General features: G+C 48.2%; 3 protein-coding genes across 10 annotated transcripts; 2 read left to right on the top strand and 1 right to left on the bottom strand.

Moving 5' to 3' along the window:
- The first annotated feature begins 210 nt into the window (after positions 1–210).
- Positions 211–12,782, top strand: tbc1d31 (TBC1 domain family, member 31). 7 transcript variants are annotated; one of them, XR_007399947.1, is made up of 23 exons: positions 211–630; positions 1,238–1,384; positions 1,767–1,882; positions 2,856–3,034; positions 3,570–3,721; positions 4,012–4,171; positions 4,501–4,701; positions 5,135–5,305; positions 5,901–5,980; positions 6,066–6,212; positions 6,554–6,687; positions 6,773–6,906; positions 7,010–7,189; positions 7,874–8,106; positions 8,435–8,587; positions 8,662–8,797; positions 8,883–8,975; positions 9,584–9,727; positions 10,175–10,369; positions 10,972–11,104; positions 11,250–11,375; positions 12,021–12,327; positions 12,373–12,782. XR_007399947.1 is itself a non-coding variant. In XM_049026876.1 (22 exons), the coding sequence occupies exons 3-22, from the start codon at positions 1,807–1,809 to the stop codon at positions 12,143–12,145; spliced, it is 2,952 nt and encodes a 983-aa protein (XP_048882833.1). In that variant the 5' UTR covers positions 211–630; positions 1,302–1,384; positions 1,767–1,806; the 3' UTR covers positions 12,146–12,782. The 7 variants fall into 7 exon arrangements, 6 of the variants coding, with proteins under 6 accessions (XP_048882833.1, XP_048882832.1, XP_048882831.1 ...); XM_049026876.1 differs by having other exon boundaries at positions 1,302–1,384; positions 12,021–12,782; XM_049026875.1 differs by having other exon boundaries at positions 11,278–11,360; positions 12,021–12,782.
- A 204-nt stretch (positions 12,783–12,986) lies between these two features.
- Positions 12,987–15,676, top strand: LOC125749534 (protein FAM83A). The gene is made up of 4 exons (XM_049026888.1): positions 12,987–13,624; positions 13,857–14,024; positions 14,366–14,490; positions 14,879–15,676. The coding sequence occupies exons 1-4, from the start codon at positions 13,019–13,021 to the stop codon at positions 15,408–15,410; spliced, it is 1,431 nt and encodes a 476-aa protein (XP_048882845.1). The 5' UTR covers positions 12,987–13,018; the 3' UTR covers positions 15,411–15,676.
- Positions 15,677–15,864: 188 nt separating this feature from the next.
- On the bottom strand, positions 15,865–19,490 carry zgc:101716 (uncharacterized protein LOC492784 homolog). Of its 2 annotated transcripts, none has more exons than XM_049026905.1 (6): positions 19,165–19,490; positions 18,856–18,926; positions 18,573–18,716; positions 17,356–17,672; positions 16,908–17,040; positions 15,865–16,598 (listed from the first exon to the last, which is right to left on the bottom strand). In XM_049026905.1, exons 1-6 carry the CDS (start codon positions 19,349–19,351, stop codon positions 16,470–16,472), a joined length of 981 nt encoding a protein of 326 aa, XP_048882862.1. In that variant the 5' UTR covers positions 19,352–19,490; the 3' UTR covers positions 15,865–16,469. The 2 variants fall into 2 exon arrangements, with proteins under 2 accessions (XP_048882862.1, XP_048882863.1); XM_049026906.1 differs by having other exon boundaries at positions 18,856–18,951; positions 19,247–19,490.
- Between the last annotated feature and the right edge of the window lie 254 nt (positions 19,491–19,744).

The raw sequence follows: 19,744 nt of genomic DNA, 5'->3' as shown, positions 1-19,744 counted from the left end.
AATGATTAGATCCTTTCGATACAGTTAAAAAGTGTTGTTGTACTTATCATTTCCATCTATTCTAAAAGTTTCCTAAAACATTTTAAAAGTTTAATAACACGCAGGTACACGTGCGTAAGCAGTTAAGGTGATTAGATGGGTAGTCTGCTCACGTTCGTTGACGGAAGTCCGGTGAAACTACAACACCCACAATGCCCTTCTCTGTTTATATGTCTTCGCCACTTCCTGGTTTAACGTAAATCTTGATATTCGCGTGCTCGTGGATTTTTTTAATTAAAGTTATATGGCCTTTATTTGCGATGTAGTTTTTAAAACCCACGTTGTGCATATTTGCGAACTTCTTCAGTTAGAACTGTGAGAGGTATAGCCGAACGGCGAGCCGTCTATTCGCCGCCGTTTAAATTTCCCGCTGCGCTGAGCGCCTTGGTCTGCAGCTCTTTACTCTGCCGGTCTGATCTGTTTATACAAAGCGGCTCTCCGCCGGTAATCGCTCGCAAGATCTCTGTCTCACCTCGCGTCTGGCAGACTGACAGATTTTACTTACTGCAAAATGCAGACGACGGATATAGGAAATAAGGAGGACGGGAAAATCTGGCATCGAAAACCTGCACCTTCGCCAAGTAATAACGGGTGGGTAAAAGTTGCATTCAACAAGACCATACGGCGCCTTGTTTGCGGCAAGATTAAGGAACTGTTAGTGCACGGAAATGTGATCGCAATAACGGGGACTGTATTCACCCAAAGACAAATAACATTACAGTAAATTAGTCATAATTACAGACCTTTGGGTGGTTATTGTGATATTGTTTCTGGTTTGATGGAGATGATTCGTCTGTGTGTGTCTTCCGCTTCGTTGTTCTTGATCTGAAGTGTTTGATATTGATCTGTACATATGACGTTTTGTTTATTGTCCTGTAGTTTTAATTTACTCTTACGCGTGCAGAAATACGCAGCACCACAAGTTAGGTTTACTTAAATCACTTACAGAATACCACTAGCCACACAGTTAGGTTTTGTAAACTTTTAACATTATAATTGTAACCAGGGATTTATATGTTGAACACTCTGGATTAGCCTCTGTTTTCTGTACAAAGCAAGTGTGTGAACTTGTTGCATCACCATTAGACGTGCAGGGATAGTTGTCCACTAAATGTACATCTACTTCATTGACCGGGTGTAAATGTTGTATTCAGCGTGTCCCTTGTGTCCATCTCCACGTGTGCCTGGTTGGTGACAGAGTGATGGTGACCGTAATCCGGAGTGCCACCGCTTACCATTCGAAAACAGTGCGGTTCCTGCAGGTGGCGTTCGATGCTACGGGAGAGGTCTTTCTGGCTGGTGATCACCATGGAAACATCTATGTTTTCGATATTGGGAGAAACAGGTAAATTGCTCTCGCCGTGGGCATACAAACCTGAGATATATTTTTCAACAGTTTGCAGGGTTGCCAACTTTCCCGCGTCTGGCGTGACGCTCACGCTTTCTGGTTCTCACCCATGCAAGAAATCTTCCAGTAAATCTATATTATTCTATCATAAACCTAAAATTAGCTACATCAGAAGCATCTGGGCAGTTTGCAAACCCTGTAGACTGTTTACAAGGTAATAAAACTCTTACATACATGTAAATGACTTGTTTCGTATGGAAAATCTCATGCCAGCCAGCTGACCAAATTTGGCAACCCTGCAGTCTGTGTTTTTATATTGCTTCTATACGACCTGTTAGCTATTCGATCATTTAATGTTGTGATCTGCTGTTCCCGATAGGTTTAAACTCATTCAAAAAACAGGACAGGCGTGCACAGCCATGGCGTTTAATTTGCGCAGGACGACAGAGTATTTGGTGGCGCTGGCTGACTACTCCATCAAGTGCTTTGATAAAGGTATTGATTGATAGAAAAAGGGACTGGTTATTTATCAGCTGATAAAGGTACTGATTGGTTGGTTGGTTGATAAAAGAACTTACTGGTCAGTCATAATCTTTTCATGCCCAAAAATTCTCTCCCTTCCACTTTTCTCCATTTTAGGATATAAATACTTTGTCTGGTGGTAAAAATGCATTGATTTAGTTTTGTGGGCGCATGTGCGTGCTTGCATGTGTATTTGCCTGCGTGAGTGTGTGTGGGTTGCTGAAGTGGCTTAATCTCACACTAAAAAAAAGATAAATTCATTGAAATAAATTTAATCAAAGAAAAAGAAATCCGTCATCAAGTTTTTTTTAGCAAAAACACATGTGCCACAATTATTGGCATGGAAAATATAGTGAACACCATGTAACTCAAGCATGTTTCCTGAGTAAATTGTACATCTTTGATTGGAGTGTGTGATCCATGACTTCCTGATTAACTGGGGTACAGTTAAGGGTTGGATTTTTCTCATTATTTCCTGTCTGATATGAAGACTTCACCAAAAGGTGGATATTTTTTTTACCCTATTTACAAATCTTAACAAGGGGTGCCAATAATTGTGGTAGGCACTACATATATTACATTGTGGGGACCAAATGCCCCAACAATGTGATAAAGACCTGTTATTTTGAAATTGTAGGGACCACCTTTTCAATCCCCACAAGGGGAAACTCAATTTAATAAAAACCTGTAACTGCAATCAAAAAAGTAAAAACTGCAAAAATCATCACATGTTTGTGGCGCAGTGCTGCAGATGTGGACTGAGCTAAAGACCAACACGAGGTCTGTAACAGGCTCTGCACCATATAGGGATGGGTGGATTCTAGTAGCTTCTTTGGTTACTTATGGTTATGGTTATGGCTGGGTAGGATTAGGGTTGTCATAGCTGAGATTAGGGTTTTCCCTATAAAAATGAATGGGTCCCCACAAAGATGTGTGTGTGTCCCAGACACGAGGCAGCTGGTGAGCTGGATGAGGGGTCACGCCGGCGCCGTGTCCTCCGTCTCGGTGCACAGCTCCGGCCGCTACGCTATCACCACCTCGGCCGACACGGCTCAGCTGTGGGACCTGGACACCTTCCAAAGGAAGCGGAAGCTGAACGTGCGGCAGGCCGTGGGCCTTCAGAAGGTCATTGGGCGGGGCGACGCTAAGGGGGGGCCCTCGATGGGCCCAGAATCTGAGTGTATTTAACCTCTAGCATGATGCTTCATCAGGACCCACTCCTGGGAAATATCTGCCCTTAGGAATGAGCAAAAATCACTTTGGATGAAAGCAAAGCAGCTGAATGTCCGGGTCGCTTAGATTTTCACAGCAGAATATTTTTTGGGCTTGAGATATGCTTTTGTTTACTTGCAGTCACCTGACATGGCGACATGGAGGTTTAGTGCTACGAGTCCTGCTGGTGGCTAATGATTCATCGTTAGCAGAGTAACAAATGAACAGACTAATTACTACCTGGAAGGCATCTCAAAAGCGTCTGATCCCACTTAATGGTCCCCAGTCGCTGTCAGAGACCGCTGGGTGACTCGTGACCTAGCGACAGTGTTCGCATGTACTTACACTGAGTGTCACCGTAATAGTCTGATGATGCAGATAAGATTGGGCTTCAAACCAGCACCGTTGTGGCGTTTGACATTTGTCTCTATGTGTATTTTCCTCCCAGGTTTTCTTCCTGCCTCGGAGTAACACCATCCTTAGCTGTTTTAGTGATGACACCATCTTCGCCTGGGAGAGTGACACGCTGTACTGTAAATACCAGCTGCCCACGCCAGGGGAGGGGCCCAAGATGGGCTATAGAGCATTTGCGGTCACACGGTCAGTACTGGTTTTGGGGGAGCTGTGATCGTCCTTTAATCCATCTGCAGGGTTAACAATAATCCGTCCACCGGAAAACAAGAGGATGAAATCGCAAACCATACCTACAGTGGTAGCCATAACACTTGGCTAATGAACAGTATACTTTAGACAATGGTGAAATGGTTGAAAAGCTACTGATCTGTCTTTGACTGTTATCCGTAGCATCACATGGTTGTGGAGCAGTGTTGTGGATGTGTACCCAGTTAAAGACCAATACAAGGTCTGTAAGAGGCCCTGTGCCCTTGCAGGGATGGGCGGATTCTAGCGACTGGTGGCCGCTCCAGCCTTCTCCACCTGTGGTGTCTGGAGAGCCAGCAGCTCCTCAGGGCCGTTCAGATGCCCGCCCAGGTCAGGACCGTGCGGCAGCTGGAGTTCCTGCCTGACAGCTTCGACGGTGGTTCCAGCCAGGTATGTTCGCTCATGCTAATTTGTTAATGCTAACTTACTAGCAGCATACAACCAGACAAATATCCGCGGCGTAGATTTGGGTATGGATGATTCGGGATCATGTCCCTACCAATATTGTGGTAGTACTGTGTGTGTGGGGGGGGGTGAAGGTTGGGGGGGTTAGGGTTGATTTGGACTCTAACAATGTTGAAATCCAAACCTACCGCCTTGCAATGGTGAAGTTTGTTTTTTACGTAACTTCAATTTAGTCAAGATCTTCTTGCTCCAGTGTGAATTTCATTTAGGTTCAGTTGTACATTTTCCCCCTAATTCTGAATGTTTCTTCTCAGGTGCTGGGAGTTTTGAGTCAAGAGGGCATCATGCGGTTCATCAGCATCCATAGCTGCAAGCTCCTCTTTGAAGTGTGTCGCCATGACGACGGCATCACCTCCGCATCCATCAGCCCCAGTGGCCGCCACCTCGTGGCCGTCATGGAGAGCGGGGCGCTGAACATTTACAGCATCCAGGCCCTGACTCGGGACATCAGTAGGGTATGAGCACCTCTCCACCATGGGGGTGAACGTGCGCGACGAGAGAGCTTGGCTATGAGAGTCAGGTTTCAGACACGGGAGAAGATGTTTGACTGTGCAGTCAGAGTAAGAGGATCTTCTCAGATCGAATTCTATATTACTCAGTTTTTTAAGTCTACATTTCAGTCCACAAACAGTCCAGGTTCCCATGAAGTTAATTCAAATGGATTTAGGCATGTAAGGAAGGTAACTGCAAATGTTTTCCCTGGTCCAGTGTAACTTCGTGTTGTTGGGACGAGTGTGATATTTCTGCACTCCTCATACCCAAACCAGTAGCAATGTTGGCCCAATGAAATTCAGAAATTCATGTCCTCCTTGAATCCTGAGAACGACAGGGAGAAGTTTGGTTGCTTTGTTTTGTCATGTTATGAGGTCTCTTATTATTCCCTTCCAGCCCCCAGCCCCCCTGGTGAAAGTGGTGACCACCCCAGGCCAGGCAGACGACTCCAACATGACGGCGCGGGTCCCAAGCAGGTCCGTCTTGCGGCCCACCAGAACATCCGGACACAAGGTCCAGGATCGGGCCTCAAGGCCTCCAGCCTCCTCCCTACCAGAGCACAAAGAGGTGAGTAGCGGTCAGTTTGTCCTGTACATTTGGATTCTTGATTTTAATTATGTATTAGTTGATGAACAGGGGCCGGTTTTTGGCTCGGTTGGTTATGACCTGTGACCAGAAGGCTATCAGTTCAAATCCCTGGGTCAACGGGGCGATTTCACTGTCGGGCCCATCAACAGGTGCCTAGTTGCTCCAGCTATTGTCTGACTCTGCTTTCTCAGGAATGTTTGTCGCTTTGGATAATGGTGTCGCTAAATAAAGGAAATGTAAATGAATTCTGATCATTTATATCATGCTACATACCAGATCCTCCATACTTTTTTTTTTTTTCCCTTCGTGGATCTGAAATAACTTTAATTTTATCAGTATTTTGAAAGAACATACCTTACATTAGTGTTTCCCAAACCAGGCCTCGGGGCACACTGAACAGGTCCACATTTTTGTTTTATCCCAATTGCCAGCACACCTGTAAGGCGTTTAGAGTTCCCGACTGCTTGGGTCAGCTGTTCTGGGAACTGGGATAAAATAAGGTAGAAATAAGGTAAAAAAGGTAGCAATAATACCCACTTTGTTAGTATTCCAGTGACTGAGATTGGCCTTGCAGAATGAAATGCCAGACCCACTGAATAAGAAGAGAGTCCGGGCTTTGCTGAAGACATTCGGGGAATACCCTGCCAGATACAGGTAGGGGAATCCCGGGTCTCCAGCGTGTGTGACACGTGTGAGGAGGACCCTGTAGTGCTAGTCTGCCTTCCATCCTTTTCGACAGGATGTTCATCTGGCGCTCCCTCCTGCATCTGCCAGAGAACTGCTCGGCCTTCGGCAGCCTGACGGACAAAGGGCAGCACTCGGCTTTCCTGACCCTGCAGGAGCACTACCCCGTGAAGAGTGCCAGGCTGCAGCGCGGCCTGCAGAGGTGCCCTGCACGCCGCCAGCATGCCGCGAAATGAGCGATGCCGGGCAGCCACACGGGCACACTACGGGCATATCACTCTGCCTGACAGATGCCTGGGAGACGCTTACCACTGATGCACTGCAGATTCAGATGCCAGAAATTAAATCTGTTCATGTAACAGACACACACCTGTACATGTATGTCGAGAGTTCACGCTTCTGGAGGAGGGCTGTACTGTTGTTAGTGTGGATACATATAGTGGATTCGTGAGTGACGATTGATCAGGCTCTTCTCCACTCTTTGCGGTCTGATATGACCCGGTTTCCCATACCGCTTACTGGTCGTCGTTTGCTGTCACGCAGGGTCCTCTCTGCCCTCGCCCACTGGTCGGCCATCTTTGGGGAGACCGAATACCTTCCCCTGCTGGCTTTTCCCTTCGTGAAACTGTTCCAGAACAATCCCCTGGTCTGCTTCGAGGTGATCGCCACAGTCATAGGTGCGTCCCGGTGCCCCGACAGTCAGCCGGATAATCAGCGCCGCGTTCCGTTTCTCTGCTCAGTGCTGCCTTCTGCCTTTCGCAGTGAACTGGTGCCAGCACTGGTTTGAGTACTTCCCCAACCCTCCTCTGAACGTCCTCAGCATGGTGGAGAACGTCCTGGCTCATCACGACAAGGAGCTACTCCAGCATCTGGTCCACTGTGGTGTCACGTCTCAGGTGTGCAGATGGGAACCGACCGGGTCCTTAAGTTCTGTGCCTCCTGCTGCACTTTTCAGCATTTTCCCTGGTCTGGGATCATCTCGCCCTGTCTGTCCTGCAGCTGTACGCTTGGCCCCTCCTGGAAACTCTCTTCTCGGAGGTGTTGACGCGGGATGAGTGGCTGATGCTGTTCGATAACGTTTTCTCCAACCACCCTGCCTTCTTGCTGCTTGCCGTGGCGTCGTACGTGACTTGCAGCCGCGCTCCGCTGCTGCTCTGCACCCGCAGGGAAGACTTCCAGGTCTGCCCCGCCGCAAATCGCCATGACGACAGCTGAACCCTGCATGCAGTCACAGATGTAAACTCCACTCCTGGTTTAACTGCCTTCTGCCCTGTTGTTGGTGAAGGCATCTTCATTCAGTGTTGTCCACACTTTTTGGATGAAGGCGGGATTTGGCCCCCATGTAACACCCCATAGCATGGTTTCTGGCATGATGGAGGACCACCTGCCCACGGGCGGAGGAGGGGTCTCACAGCAGGCGGAGCTGATGGGGGAGGGGGGCGTTGGCGGGGTTTGGTAAAATGTTGGAAATTTTACATGATTGTCTGTTATCAAAAGGGGTACTTGGTAAAAGTTGATTGGGTAGATGATAAATTTTGTAGTGTGTAGTGGGACCCCTGCCATGATAGGCCAGGGGGTGAATGCCCCTCTGCCCCCCCCCGCAATTAGACACAAACCCTGTAGATTTGATTAGTGCCAGATATTGACAGGTAATACAAATGAAACACGTGTTAGTGTGTAATATGTTATATGGTATATTTAAGTAATAAAGTCAAACAGAACTGAATTGGCAATTCACAAGATTTTAGTTTTTACCCACTTTTTGTGAGGAGACCATCCTGGGGTATCGGAAAGGTGTTTGGTTTAAAGAGAGGCCTTTAAGGCGAGCACTAAACCATGCAACCATGCAAAAAAAACCCGCAGTATTTCTTCCATCACCGAAACAACCTGGACATGAGTGCCGTGATCAGGGAGGCCTACCACCTGATGGAGAGCACCCCTGAGGAGATCCATCCCCAAAACCTGCTGGCTGACTTCGAACCCCTGACCCAGGGCCAATACCCCATCTTCAACAAGTACCCTGCTTTTGTTGTGGAGTACCGGTCACAGGAACGTGAGAGGATACGTCAGCAAGAGCTGGAGTACCTGAGAGAAAGGTATGGGGCTGGGTGTAGCCCAACATGCTAGGGATCCATGCCCAAATACAGAAGGCTTTGTGTTTCAGTCCCATGGCTAGTGAAGGGATCACATCATCCTGTTCTGTTCTATGCTGTTCAGTCCTGTTCTTTGCTGTTCTCTTCTGCTCTATTCCTCTTTGCACAATACATTTAAATGTAAGTTTTATGTCACTAAGCTGATCTATTTTAGCCTTACTATAGCCCTGGCAATCTCCCATCTAGTTCCATGTTGCTTCTAGCAGCGGGCTGCGGGTGTGGGTCTGGGCAGGTGTTAGTCCTAGCCTAAGCGAGGACACGATTTCCGCAGGCAAGCTCTGCAGGAGCTGAGGGCGGAGGCAGTACGGAGGCGGGCGGAGGACGAGGCGTGGCACACGCAGCAGGAGCTGCTCCGAGAGGAGGAGGAGAGACGTAGGAGGACGCTACGCGGGGAGGAAGAGCGGCTGGCCGAGCAGCGCCGCAGGTCTGTGTCCACTTCGCCTCGCGGTTCTGTAAAATAATTTTATTTTAAATAGCAGTCCCTTGACGCACACTCAGGTTGGCCGCCATGAAGCGGGAGCTGAAGGCGAAGGAGCTCCATCTGCTGGACGCGGCCAGGAGGCGCTTCCTCCATCAGCAGCAGGAGCAGAAGAGGGCGGAGCTGCGGAGGCTGGACGAGGAGATCGAGAGGAAGGTGTGTGCCAGTATACGCAGCGGGGCGTGGCTATTGGGCCGGGTCAGGCCCTGGCTCTGACGCAGTCCCCCCCCTGTCCCAGCAGGCGTCCCTGAGGGTGCAGGAGACCGCGGCTGCGGTGCAGGATGTCGAAGTGCGTCAGATGGAGCTGCAGGCCCAGAGGAGGCTCTTAGAGCAGGTCAGCTGGGGGTCTGTGAGCTCCTGCTGAGACATATGACAATGCGTGGTGTCCACAGAAACACGCTTTACTCTCCTGAGGTGCTATTACCCTCCACATTACTCTGCTTCACTCTTTATTGTTCCACTTCTTTCAAAAAGAGAAGTTCTAAATGATTTTCTCAGCATCAGAACCGTCCCCAGAGTGGAAAAATGAAAGGGGAGGAGTCATTATTCATAATCATCATCAGTCGACCTGTTGTGCGACACAGGCTTTCGCTTAGGGCACCATCTGCTGACGTAGGTGATTTAGCAAGTTTCACTTTGTGGGTAGGGGGTGTCAGCAGGGAAGTGTGCCTAGGACCGTAAGTATTATCCAGTCACACGTCAGGGGTCGCTTCGGTCTAAAATTGAAATATGAAAGTATGAAATTTTCACACATCATATGAAACATCTAGTAATATTATTTTTTGTTGATAGCTAACAGTTTTGCAAAAGCTAAATTTTTTTTTATTCATTTTTGTCCTGAGACTTGACCCAACAGCCTTCCGTTTATCCTTTGATGTCCCAGTCCAGTCAACTGCTTGCTTTGTGTGAAAATGGGACATTCAACACACGTCTTGCTTGCAGCAATTGGCCAAAGAGCAGGAGAGAGTGACGCAGGAGGTGAGGGCAGAGGCGGTTGCTTGGCAACGCCACGCGGAGGAGGAAGACCAGTCCGCCTACCAGCGGATGCTGGAGGGGGACCCCAACTGCGGCCTGGGCATCAGGAAGGTGAGCTGAGTCAGTTTCTCGGGTACTGTTTATGTTACATGTATGTTTATTTAGCAAATGCTTTTGTTCAGAGCAGTATACAAGCAGGGCCATATATCACAGGACGTTATAGCAAAGTGCAGATAGGCTAAGCTTGACCAGTAAGGAGAGCAAGCTGTCAATGTAATAGAGTGATACTGCTGTTAGAACCTAAAGTCAGTACCGAGTTTGTACATCTACACTGTGTCGAAATGTTTCAGAAATGCTCATTTTAAAGGCATACTTCCATCTGTGTTTTTATTTTTATTTAACAGATTTTTAAACTATTGTAAATAAATTCAGAGTAGGGTATGAATGCCATTTGATGGTGTGATTGGTGTGGCAGTCACCATCATCAGGGATACAGAATGTTTGGGGGGGAGGGGGAAGGCACCTCTGGGGGGGCTGATTCCCACTCTGTCATCCCAGGTGCTGGAGGAGTCCCTGGCAGAGGCAGAGCAGCTGCAGGCGGAGGCAGAGCTGAGGGCGGAGGTGCTGGGGCGCCTGGAGCAGGTCAATGGAGAGCGGGGGAGGGACCGGCACTGGTTGGCCGCTAGGAGTGCAGAGGCCGACGCGTCAGAAGAGCAGCTGATTGAGGCCATGAAGAAGATGGAGAGCAGAAAGGTGACAGTAGGGTTAGGGTTCTTCTGGAAAGTGAGCAAAGCCCTTGTGTGTTTTTTGTGTGTGGTTTTACAACCGCAGGACCTGTTGGCAGTGGTGGTGTTTACCAACCATTTGGAAGCCCCCCGTTGGACCAAAATAGTCACTTCACTGGGGGGGATAAGGGGCCCTGAAAAACAAACCCCCCCATTGTTCGTAGGACCCACATTGTACTCTAATGATTACTATATCAGCAGTAACAGGTCAGTGTCTCACGTAAGATGGAACTTCACTAATCTGGCATTTATGTGCATTAATGTGCAAGTTCTTAGTCTGCTGCTGTAGTCATAAGCAAGATACTGAAGCTGGGCTTCAGAGAGAGAGAGAGAGAGGGAATCCAGCCATGAAAAAAGGGATAAGAGTTTGTCACTTTGGATAAGAGCCTCGCAGAATGGTGATGCATCACAGTGCAGTTCACTTCCAGGCCTGTAACGCTTCAATGGTCTGTTTGAGGCTTTTATTAGAATAATGATAATCCACATGAACACAGAGGTGTGTGTGCATGGGGGGGGGGGTTAGATTTTGTGCCTGTTTCCTGACACTGGGGGCTGTGTTTTTCTGTGTAGTGGGAGGAAGTAGAGAGGAGGACTCAGCAGGAGGATGAGGCCCAGGCTGCGAGCGCGGCTGAGGCTCGGAGGGGGAAGCTGGGAATGCAGACCCAGAGGGAGCGACAGTGTGGGGGTCAGGGCCAGTCACTCGGTGAGTTTGGAGCCGAGACCTTGAGAGGCAGCGGGACTGCTTAAGCACCCAGGGCTGAGAGACGCTGATTGTGTGTGTGTGTGTGTGTGTGTGCGTGTGCGCGTGTGCGTGTGCGTGTGCGTGCGCGTGTGTGTGTTCCTTTCAGATGCATGCTGGTCTCCCTGCTCACCCAGACGACACGAAGCAGCCTCCCAGCGACAGGCGCCCGATGCCATCCGCCTCAGTGACTGGTCCTCCACAGACGAGTCTGTGCCTTGTGAGTCTGTGCCTTGTGAGTCTCTGTTCACAGACAGCAATTACACACCCCTCAGTTTAGCGCATATGGCAACATATAAGCATTGGAACACCATGTATTTTGAAGTAAGAGTATAAGTGGGGGCAGCGTGTGGTTCAGTGGACAAAGCCTCTGTGCCTGTGATAGCTGGTTCGAACCTGCCCTGCTCCCCCCCCCCAGCACACTCACAAGGCCCTTAAGCCCCTGGGTGCTGCAAGAGGTGATTGCCCTTCCTGGCCAGCTTGCTCTACACCTAGAGAGAGCAAACTGGGGGAGGCGTACAGAGAATTTCCCCACAGAGACCAATAAAGTACTTTTATTATTATTATTATTATTACTACTACTACTACTACATATAATGCTAGGAAACACCGTACCAGTCTGACATTTTAAGTTAAATATGTATGGCAAATGACCTTTGATCCCACCTAAGAGGTGCATCACACCTCTGTTGCTAAGAAAGGCTTTGGATCCCAGAGGGCTGGGCTATCCTGTGCTGCCGCTCACAACACTGGCTGGAACAAGGTACCCTGTGCCTGTCAGCGCTCCAGGGTCCTACAAACTATGGGATTAAAGCCTCCCTTTCTGTTTAGTAACATCGTAGCACAGCTGACCTGGCGCCACGGGCTCCGTTTGGCCCAGTCTCTCTCGACAGGTGCCGGGCCGAGCTGGATTTCAGGGAGCGGGAGTTGATGCAGGATGTGCAAGAGCTGCGCCGAAAGCTGGCCGCCCGCGCCAGAGCAGATGCAGGAACCCCATCCCTGTGAAGGCGGCCCAGAGCTCTCAGACCACCGGGAGCCCCGTCCCTGTGAAGGCGGCCCAGAGCTCTCAGACCACCGGGAGCCCCGTCCCTGTGAAGGCGGCCCAGAGCTCTCAGACCACCGGGAGCCCCGTCCCTGTGAAGGCGGCCCAGAGCTCTCAGACCACCGGGAGCCCCGTCCCTGTGAAGGTGGCCCAGAGCTCTGAGACCACCGGGAGCCCCGTCCCTGTGAAGGCGGCCCAGAGATCACAGACCACCAGTCATTTTAAAGCACCAGCCGTGTGACATTCACTTTTATCCACAGGTCCTGGTATTATCTTGTGATCACACTCGTGTACTTATAAATAGATTTTGACCCTCAGTAATTCATTGATTAACCATTCCTTTAATGACCCACCCGTCTCAAAGACGTTTACCCAGGCGCAAGACTGATTTAAGGATCTATGTGCTGGATACTTAAAAAGCAGCCCGAAGCTGCCATTCCCGTGATCTTGCATTAACACTTCTCTGTGATATCAAGTAACAGACCTGCATCTTGTGTTGAATTGTACAGAAAACGTCGTATGCACTATTTTTATATATGTATTTGTATAATAGCATTTTTCTGCCTGGTAGTCAAATAAACACTTTGCCTCAGTCCTGAATCATTCAGTGTTCACTGGTCTTAATTATTTTCACGAAACTTGTTACCCAACAGGGCTTTACATGACAGCGATTACATGTGAACCTTAAACTGGGAGTCAGTTAATGCACCACCCGTCATAGGTGTCATACAGGAAAAAAAGCTATTAAAATTGTAGCTGCTGACTGCTAATTTGACCTGACAGCCATGTGATCATACCTTTCAATCTTCTGCTGTACCGTGTGACCCCGCCCTGAGATGGGTGGCTCAGCTGGGAGCCGAGCTGTGCTTTCCCACGCCTTGCCTGACAGCGTCCCAGAGCACCAGTCGGTTCCCTCCGCCGACCGGACAGTGGCCCGGCCCTCGTGCCTCCCCGACATGGAGCCTCAGAGCGGCCGCTTCTCGAGGTGCCACCGGGTGGGCAAGGTGAGGCGACGGGTGCAGCAGATACGATACAGATCATTCCTCGTGTCAGAGATAGACCTGAGCCACAACGAGAGCGCCCGCCTGGCCACTGACGCCCTACTGGACCGCAGCCTGGCCGCCTATCGCGATGTCCTGGCGCAAGAGGTAGAAGTGGACTTCCTGTCCCGGGAGGAGAAGGACTACATCCTAAAGAACACTAACGGTCCCAGAGGGGATGAGGAATGGGACCCGGAGCAGACAGACGCTTCCTCGAGGTCTTCTGAGATGTACTGCCCTGATGTCGTGGACGCCAAGCCATCCGACTTTGATCGCCGCTTTCCCGTTACTCAGGGTAGTTTCCAGCTGCAGGAGCCTCCCACAGTGGAGGTGCTTCTTGGGTCCAACAGAACGAGCAGCATACGAGACCTTCTGCGCGAGTCCATCAACAAGGCTACCACTGTAAGTCCCCCTCCCTCTCTAAAACCCGGGTGAGATAGCTTCAATGACTGATGTAACTATGCAAAAGGTTCTGAGTTTATGGTGTGAGCTCACAGCCGTAAAACTTGTTTTATGTACCCGTTTATACCTGTACGTGTTTGCCAGTGACTGGCTGAATGCTTTCACCTCGCGGCATTGAGACGGGGGGTGCGGGGAGCTGGGTAGAGGGACGCTGACACCCGCGTGGCTGCAGGTGCTGGCAGTCGTCGTCGACGCTTTCAGCGACGTGGAGATATTCTGTGACATCTTGGAGGCCACGGGAAAACGCGGCGTGTTCACCTACCTACTGCTGGATCGCGAGAACATCCATCTCTTCGTGGAGATGTGCCAGAAGCTGCAGATCGCTGCTCCCCAGCTGAAAGTGAGTTCAGCAGAACCGCAGTGCGAGTTTGACACTCGCGCGTATGTGAAAGTACGCATTACACTAATTACTTAAAAGAAAATGATTTGAAAGGATGCAGATGTAAAACCAAATTTGGTAAGGATTTTTCCACCTATTGCCTTGTTTTACCTTTCTCTACAGTTGGAATTTATTGTTAATGATTTTTGGTGGTAAACAATTTAAGGCAATTATAATGGGGAAGGCCCTACAGAAGTATTAAAGCTCATTAATAAGGATTAACACACAAAAGGTGTGACATTATTTCACAATGAAACATGTTCTTATGAGTCTCGGTGAGGCAGCCAGTTATTTCCCTGCAGCGGATGTCGATCCGCAGCGTTGGGGGGGGCACGTACCGCGCCAAGTCCGGCAAGAAGTTCAGCGGCCTGGTCAAGGAGAAGTTTGTCATCATCGACCGCACCCAGGTTCTCGCAGGGTCCTTCAGGTGAGCTGGAACTCGTTTTAACGTTTACAGTTCATTTGCTTCGCAGATGCCTTCCACCAAAGCAACATGCGCTTTTGAGAAAGCAGAGGCAGATTAATCCCTGGAGTGATTGGAGCATAGAAGCTCTTAGGCCTAATGATGAAATCGCTCTAATATCCACGGGATTCGTACCAGTGATAATCACAGGCACAGCGTTCCAACCCGCTGAGCCATACTCCAACCCCAGCCCATGTGGAGCTGAACAGAAATCATAAGTCCAAAAACAGCCCATGTCGTTTCCCCACTGTTCTTTGCAAAGTTGCGCAGAAACGTGGTCCTTCAAACGCAAGCAGGTTCACATGAGTGGCTGTGGCACCTGACCACACCTCCTCCCTGTCCTGTCCCACAGCTTCACCTGGCTGTCCTGGAAGATCCACAGGGGCGTCAATATCCTTGTCAAGGGCAGCAGTGTTGAGCCCTTTGACCTGGAGTTCCGCCAGCTCTATGCCTCCTCTGAGCCCATTCCTGGCATTCCCGGGCAACCGGACCCGACCCACAGGCCTCTGCCTCCAATCCAGGCGATGACCACGCCCTTTACCCACACCCAGGAGCCGGGTGCCCAGCCAAGCTTTTGGGCACCTTTTGCATCACCACCTGCCCCCATATCTTGGCGCCCCATCATCCACCGACCGTTATTTTGCAGCAACCATGCCACAAGTGACCTGAGCTGGCGAACCATCCACCACGGCCCGGTCCTGCCTGTAACCAGGCCTAACAGGCTGGTCCTGGGATTGTATCATTCTAGCTACGTTGCTCCACCCTCACGAGGAGGAATATGCTCAGTAACTGGTGAGAAAACTGGCACCAATTCAACAGAAACGGTTTATTTGTGCATGGCCAGTCAGCCACACAGTACGGGTCAGTATGCAGCTAACTGCTAATGACGCTGTATTCAGGAAAGCCTGTATTTGCACAGAATTCGGCATTTAAGCAGCCAAGGCTGTGTGTGAGACTTGTGGGAGCCCAAAGTTTAGCTAGCTCCCGCTAGGAATCTGCGATCTTAATGGGAGCAACCTGCTTATCTGGCAGACTCACCTACTACAGTGGCTATGGATAAATCAATGAAAAGAACTCACTAAATAGATTCTTTGTCGGTAAACATTTAAATGTAATGCCACTGATATTGAATACAGCAAAAATGAGCACATTTGAGAAAATATTTTATCAGCTGTGGAAAAAAATCCATTTTGAAGGAAGTGGGGGTGTTACTTTAATACTAAATATCTTTGCATATTGCTGAGCAGAAATGAGAGGGAAGGGGTTTCCAGTGTTGTGTGACCTCCCCTCTCTTTTCTACTAACGTTAAAAATACTCTTAAGCAAACTGGAAGTCCTCTTTGTATTTTAAATTCGTTGTTCATTTAATACATGCTACTAAGCATTTTGAGTGCATGGTAAATTTGCATTAAAAATCACTTAAAACTATAATCCACTCGGAGACCTGGAGCATGTTAAGGACTAGAACAGAACAGCAAGCCCTTCCTTGCCTGAATTGGAAAACTTCAGGCTGAGTCCATGTCGTTACAGCCCCGCTTGTGTGGAATGTTCCAATATACAGTACATTTAATACAGAAATACAGATTTCATCAATAGCTGGATTCAAAAGCTTAAGATAAAAGTAGAGATGGCCAAATTAAACTTCATTAATCATTTGCAGTATCTCGTGGCCCCACTAGATGGCGCTCTCTATTCAAAAAAAGGAATCAATTCATGCCCTAATGCAAACCAAGAGCACCATCTAGTGGGATGAAAACATACAGCAAATGGTTCACAAAGCTTAATTCGGCCATCACTAGGTAAACGTCATGCATTCCTCAGAAACATCAGTCCATCCATGCCCCATTGGCTGCAGGATCACGAGACACCCGGAACCACAGCCAGGCCACAAGTCGAGGAGAACAGTGCCTCCCTGTGGTCGAGTCCTGATCCCACGCATCCTGTTCAGCTGAGTCGCCTTTTAAGCTTGTCATACCACCGCTCGTCAAAGTCCACGTTACACAGAGCATCCAGGCTCTCGCCATCCTGGCTGTCCTCCTTCATCTTCTCTGGCACAAGGTCTTCAGCCATCACCTAGAGGCAAAGGAGGAGGAAAGCGGGTAGGTCAATATCAGACTCTCCCTATGTCACAGGAAATGGGTGTGGTGGCAGGAATGAGATGCTGGAGATGTTTCTTAAAATAAAAACATTTAGCAGTGGGCTCCATTAAAATTCCTATTGTAAGAACAGTTGATTGCATCTCCAAAGAGATCATTAGAACGATGACTTCATTCCTGTTCCATCGATTCAGCACATTATACTACTTGAAGTTGGCACAAGCCGCCCTCCCACCCTTATCTGCAAACACACTTTGGTACTGAAAAGCCATAACCGACTTCGCACCCCTGAAATCAGCTGGAGGGTCTTCGCATCGGGCCCCAAGCATCGCAGGGCCTCCTCCACCTCCTTCAGGGCTATTTCATTGCACTGGAGCACAAACGAGGATTGTTGGATCCTCAGCAAATGGATCAGAAGTCTACGGAGGTAGAAAAAGATACATAATCAGTCAGTTACACATGCAGGGGGAAGGTCAAATCAATCGAGTTATTGTCATACAATCCACACACAATAGGCAGTGGCATGGAAAAAAAATACTGTCCCAGAATCATGGTGTTTCATACAAACAGCACTGATAGGGAGTGGGTTTCACCTAGTGCAAACACTAAGTACAGCAGCATAAAGGGATGGAATATGAGATTAATATGCAGGAAGGTATATTAAGATGGCTGACCATGAAGAGATCAGGTACATAATGAGAATAATCCTATTACTGATGATCCGTTTCAGTCACCTGGTTCGGACGAAACACATGCAAGCCTTTAGCCGGATGTCCGCCCCTTGTCCGGTCCACTGCCCCCCTTTGCTCATCTCTGCCGTCTTCTCTGCCCTGTGGTGTCCATCAGCTCGGCACCCATTGTCCCTGGGGGACGGGCTGAGGGCCCAGTAACACCTCGCCAGCCTCTGCCAGTACCAGGGGTTATAAGGGTGTAGGGAGACGAGCTGCCGAAGGACTGAGATCTCTTCACCGACATCTCCGAAGAGCTGGTGGACCGTTAGCCGAAGGTTTAAAGCGCACGTAAGGTGGCCAGTGTTTGTCGCTTCCTTCCTCTGTCCATAAAAAACACAATGAAGCCGTGATTCTGACATATTCCACACACTGCATGTCTGTGCATGTCTCCCAATGCAGTATACTAAGAGAATGTTAATATATTAGTCACCTCAGCCACAATAGCAAATACGTATCAGAAATCCCAGCCAGTACCAAGGACTGCGTAATCTTCCTTCATAGTTAAATAGTTATATATATATAAATTTTGAATTCCTTACAGAAAAATTAACCAGGAGCCCCTGCCCCCCCACTCAGTGAATTTTATTGCCAATTTGTCAAAATGCCAAAACAGTGTTTTATGATATGATACAATATATCTCAGTATGCCTGGACGATATGAAAAATTAGACATACGGGTACCGCCTCATACAGACTCACCATAGCTACTACTACAACAATGACAACTATTCTTCCTCTTACTCTTTCGCTGTTGACAGCTGATCTGTGAAAGTTGGTGCTGCCACCTACTGGAAATACCTAATCGATAATCCTGCATATGCGCCGTCAATGCGCACAGAAGAGCGTGGTTTCTGCTAGACGTGAAAATCCAGTTCACAGTACTGCTCAGTTCTTGGGGACAGTGGAAAAGCCCCAATAGATTCTGTATAAACTCATTTCTTATATCACATCATGTATACCACCATATATATGCACGTATTTCTATCACACATCTATATATCTTACAGCTGCTTCTAGCATGGTTGCATTATTTTGCACTGCACTTTTAGGTTAGACGCCAAACGGCATTTCATTGCCACAGTACCTGCACTTTTTGTGCAAGGACAATTAAGGTGAATCTAAATTCAATTCATAATTATACAAATTATTTTACATAATCAAGATGGTCTAATTTTGTGGGGAGCAGGGAAAACATGACTATAAAGGCTGGAGGGGCTCACCAGCAGGTCAGCAATATCCAGGGGCTCCTCGCGTCTGCCAAGGTGGCAGTGGCACCTGGCCTGGCCTTCCAGCACATCCCGTCTGATGGCGACGTTTCCCTTGGGTATAAGGGACAGGCACGTGGAGTAGTCCTCCAGAGCTTTCTGAATGAAAGTACAGTGAATAATTTGAGCATATTTCCAGTCACCCAGTTCCATGATTCGTGTCTCAGTTACACATGGCCGATGGCATAATTTCTTAGACGAAGGTAAATGAATGTTTTAGTATGTGAAATGTTATTACCTTATAATCGTTTTGACTATACGCCAGATCTGCACGGAATTTGAAAACTTTTTGCTCCTCCAATTCATCATCTGTCGGTACATTTTCACAGAACCACTGCATCAGAAAAGGTTTTGAATAGAATGCAATCACTGGAAAGGGGTACGATCTTTCTTCTTCTCAAAATAACAGAACATGACGTGCACAATTTTCCAATACGCTGGCCACTTATCTGATTTTTAATTCAAGCTCATGATAGTATCATGCTACATTTAAAACAAGTGGGCATGAAGTTACATTATCACATGTAATGTAAAACATGTTACGTACCAATACAAACAGACGTTCGCCTGATTAGCTTGTACCAGTAACGCGTACCTCGTCCTGTTATATGCAGTAGGAAGAAACCTACCTTAGGTTCACATTTTTTTGCGTTGTAGGAAGAAAGAGCAATAGGGACCTTATTTCTGCATTCTTCAAACACAGAGTCGTCAAACGTACTGCCAAATATCTCCATTTAAAAACAACGCAGCAAGTAAAATAGTTCGGACCCAACCCGTGGCGCTGTCTGTGTAACGCGGTAAAAGGACCGCAGGGAAACAAGACGCGGAACTGCGGTTCCGATCCACCGTGTCTGGCAATTACGTTGCACAGAAAACAGAGAAAAAAATCTAAAAGGAATAAATGTTATTTTTTTTGCACATATAATTAGAAATACTCAACTCACGTAAAGCAAATATATATGCTACAACTGATAATTGCAGTTAAGATTTACTTAGCTGAAACAGAGTGACATAAAATATTCATATTTTATACAGCAATGCAGAATATATTTGGCTGGGTGATAAATTCAGTCTACAATTATCAAAATAATGTCCTCTTTTCGTAGAGTAGAGAACACAACACTTCC

This window comes from Brienomyrus brachyistius, chromosome 9 (genome assembly GCF_023856365.1).
Source record: "Brienomyrus brachyistius isolate T26 chromosome 9, BBRACH_0.4, whole genome shotgun sequence".
NCBI classification, from domain to species: Eukaryota; Metazoa; Chordata; class Actinopteri; order Osteoglossiformes; family Mormyridae; genus Brienomyrus; species Brienomyrus brachyistius.
Note: the sequence above shows the minus strand (reverse complement) of the source record. Positions and strands in the feature narration are given on the sequence as shown.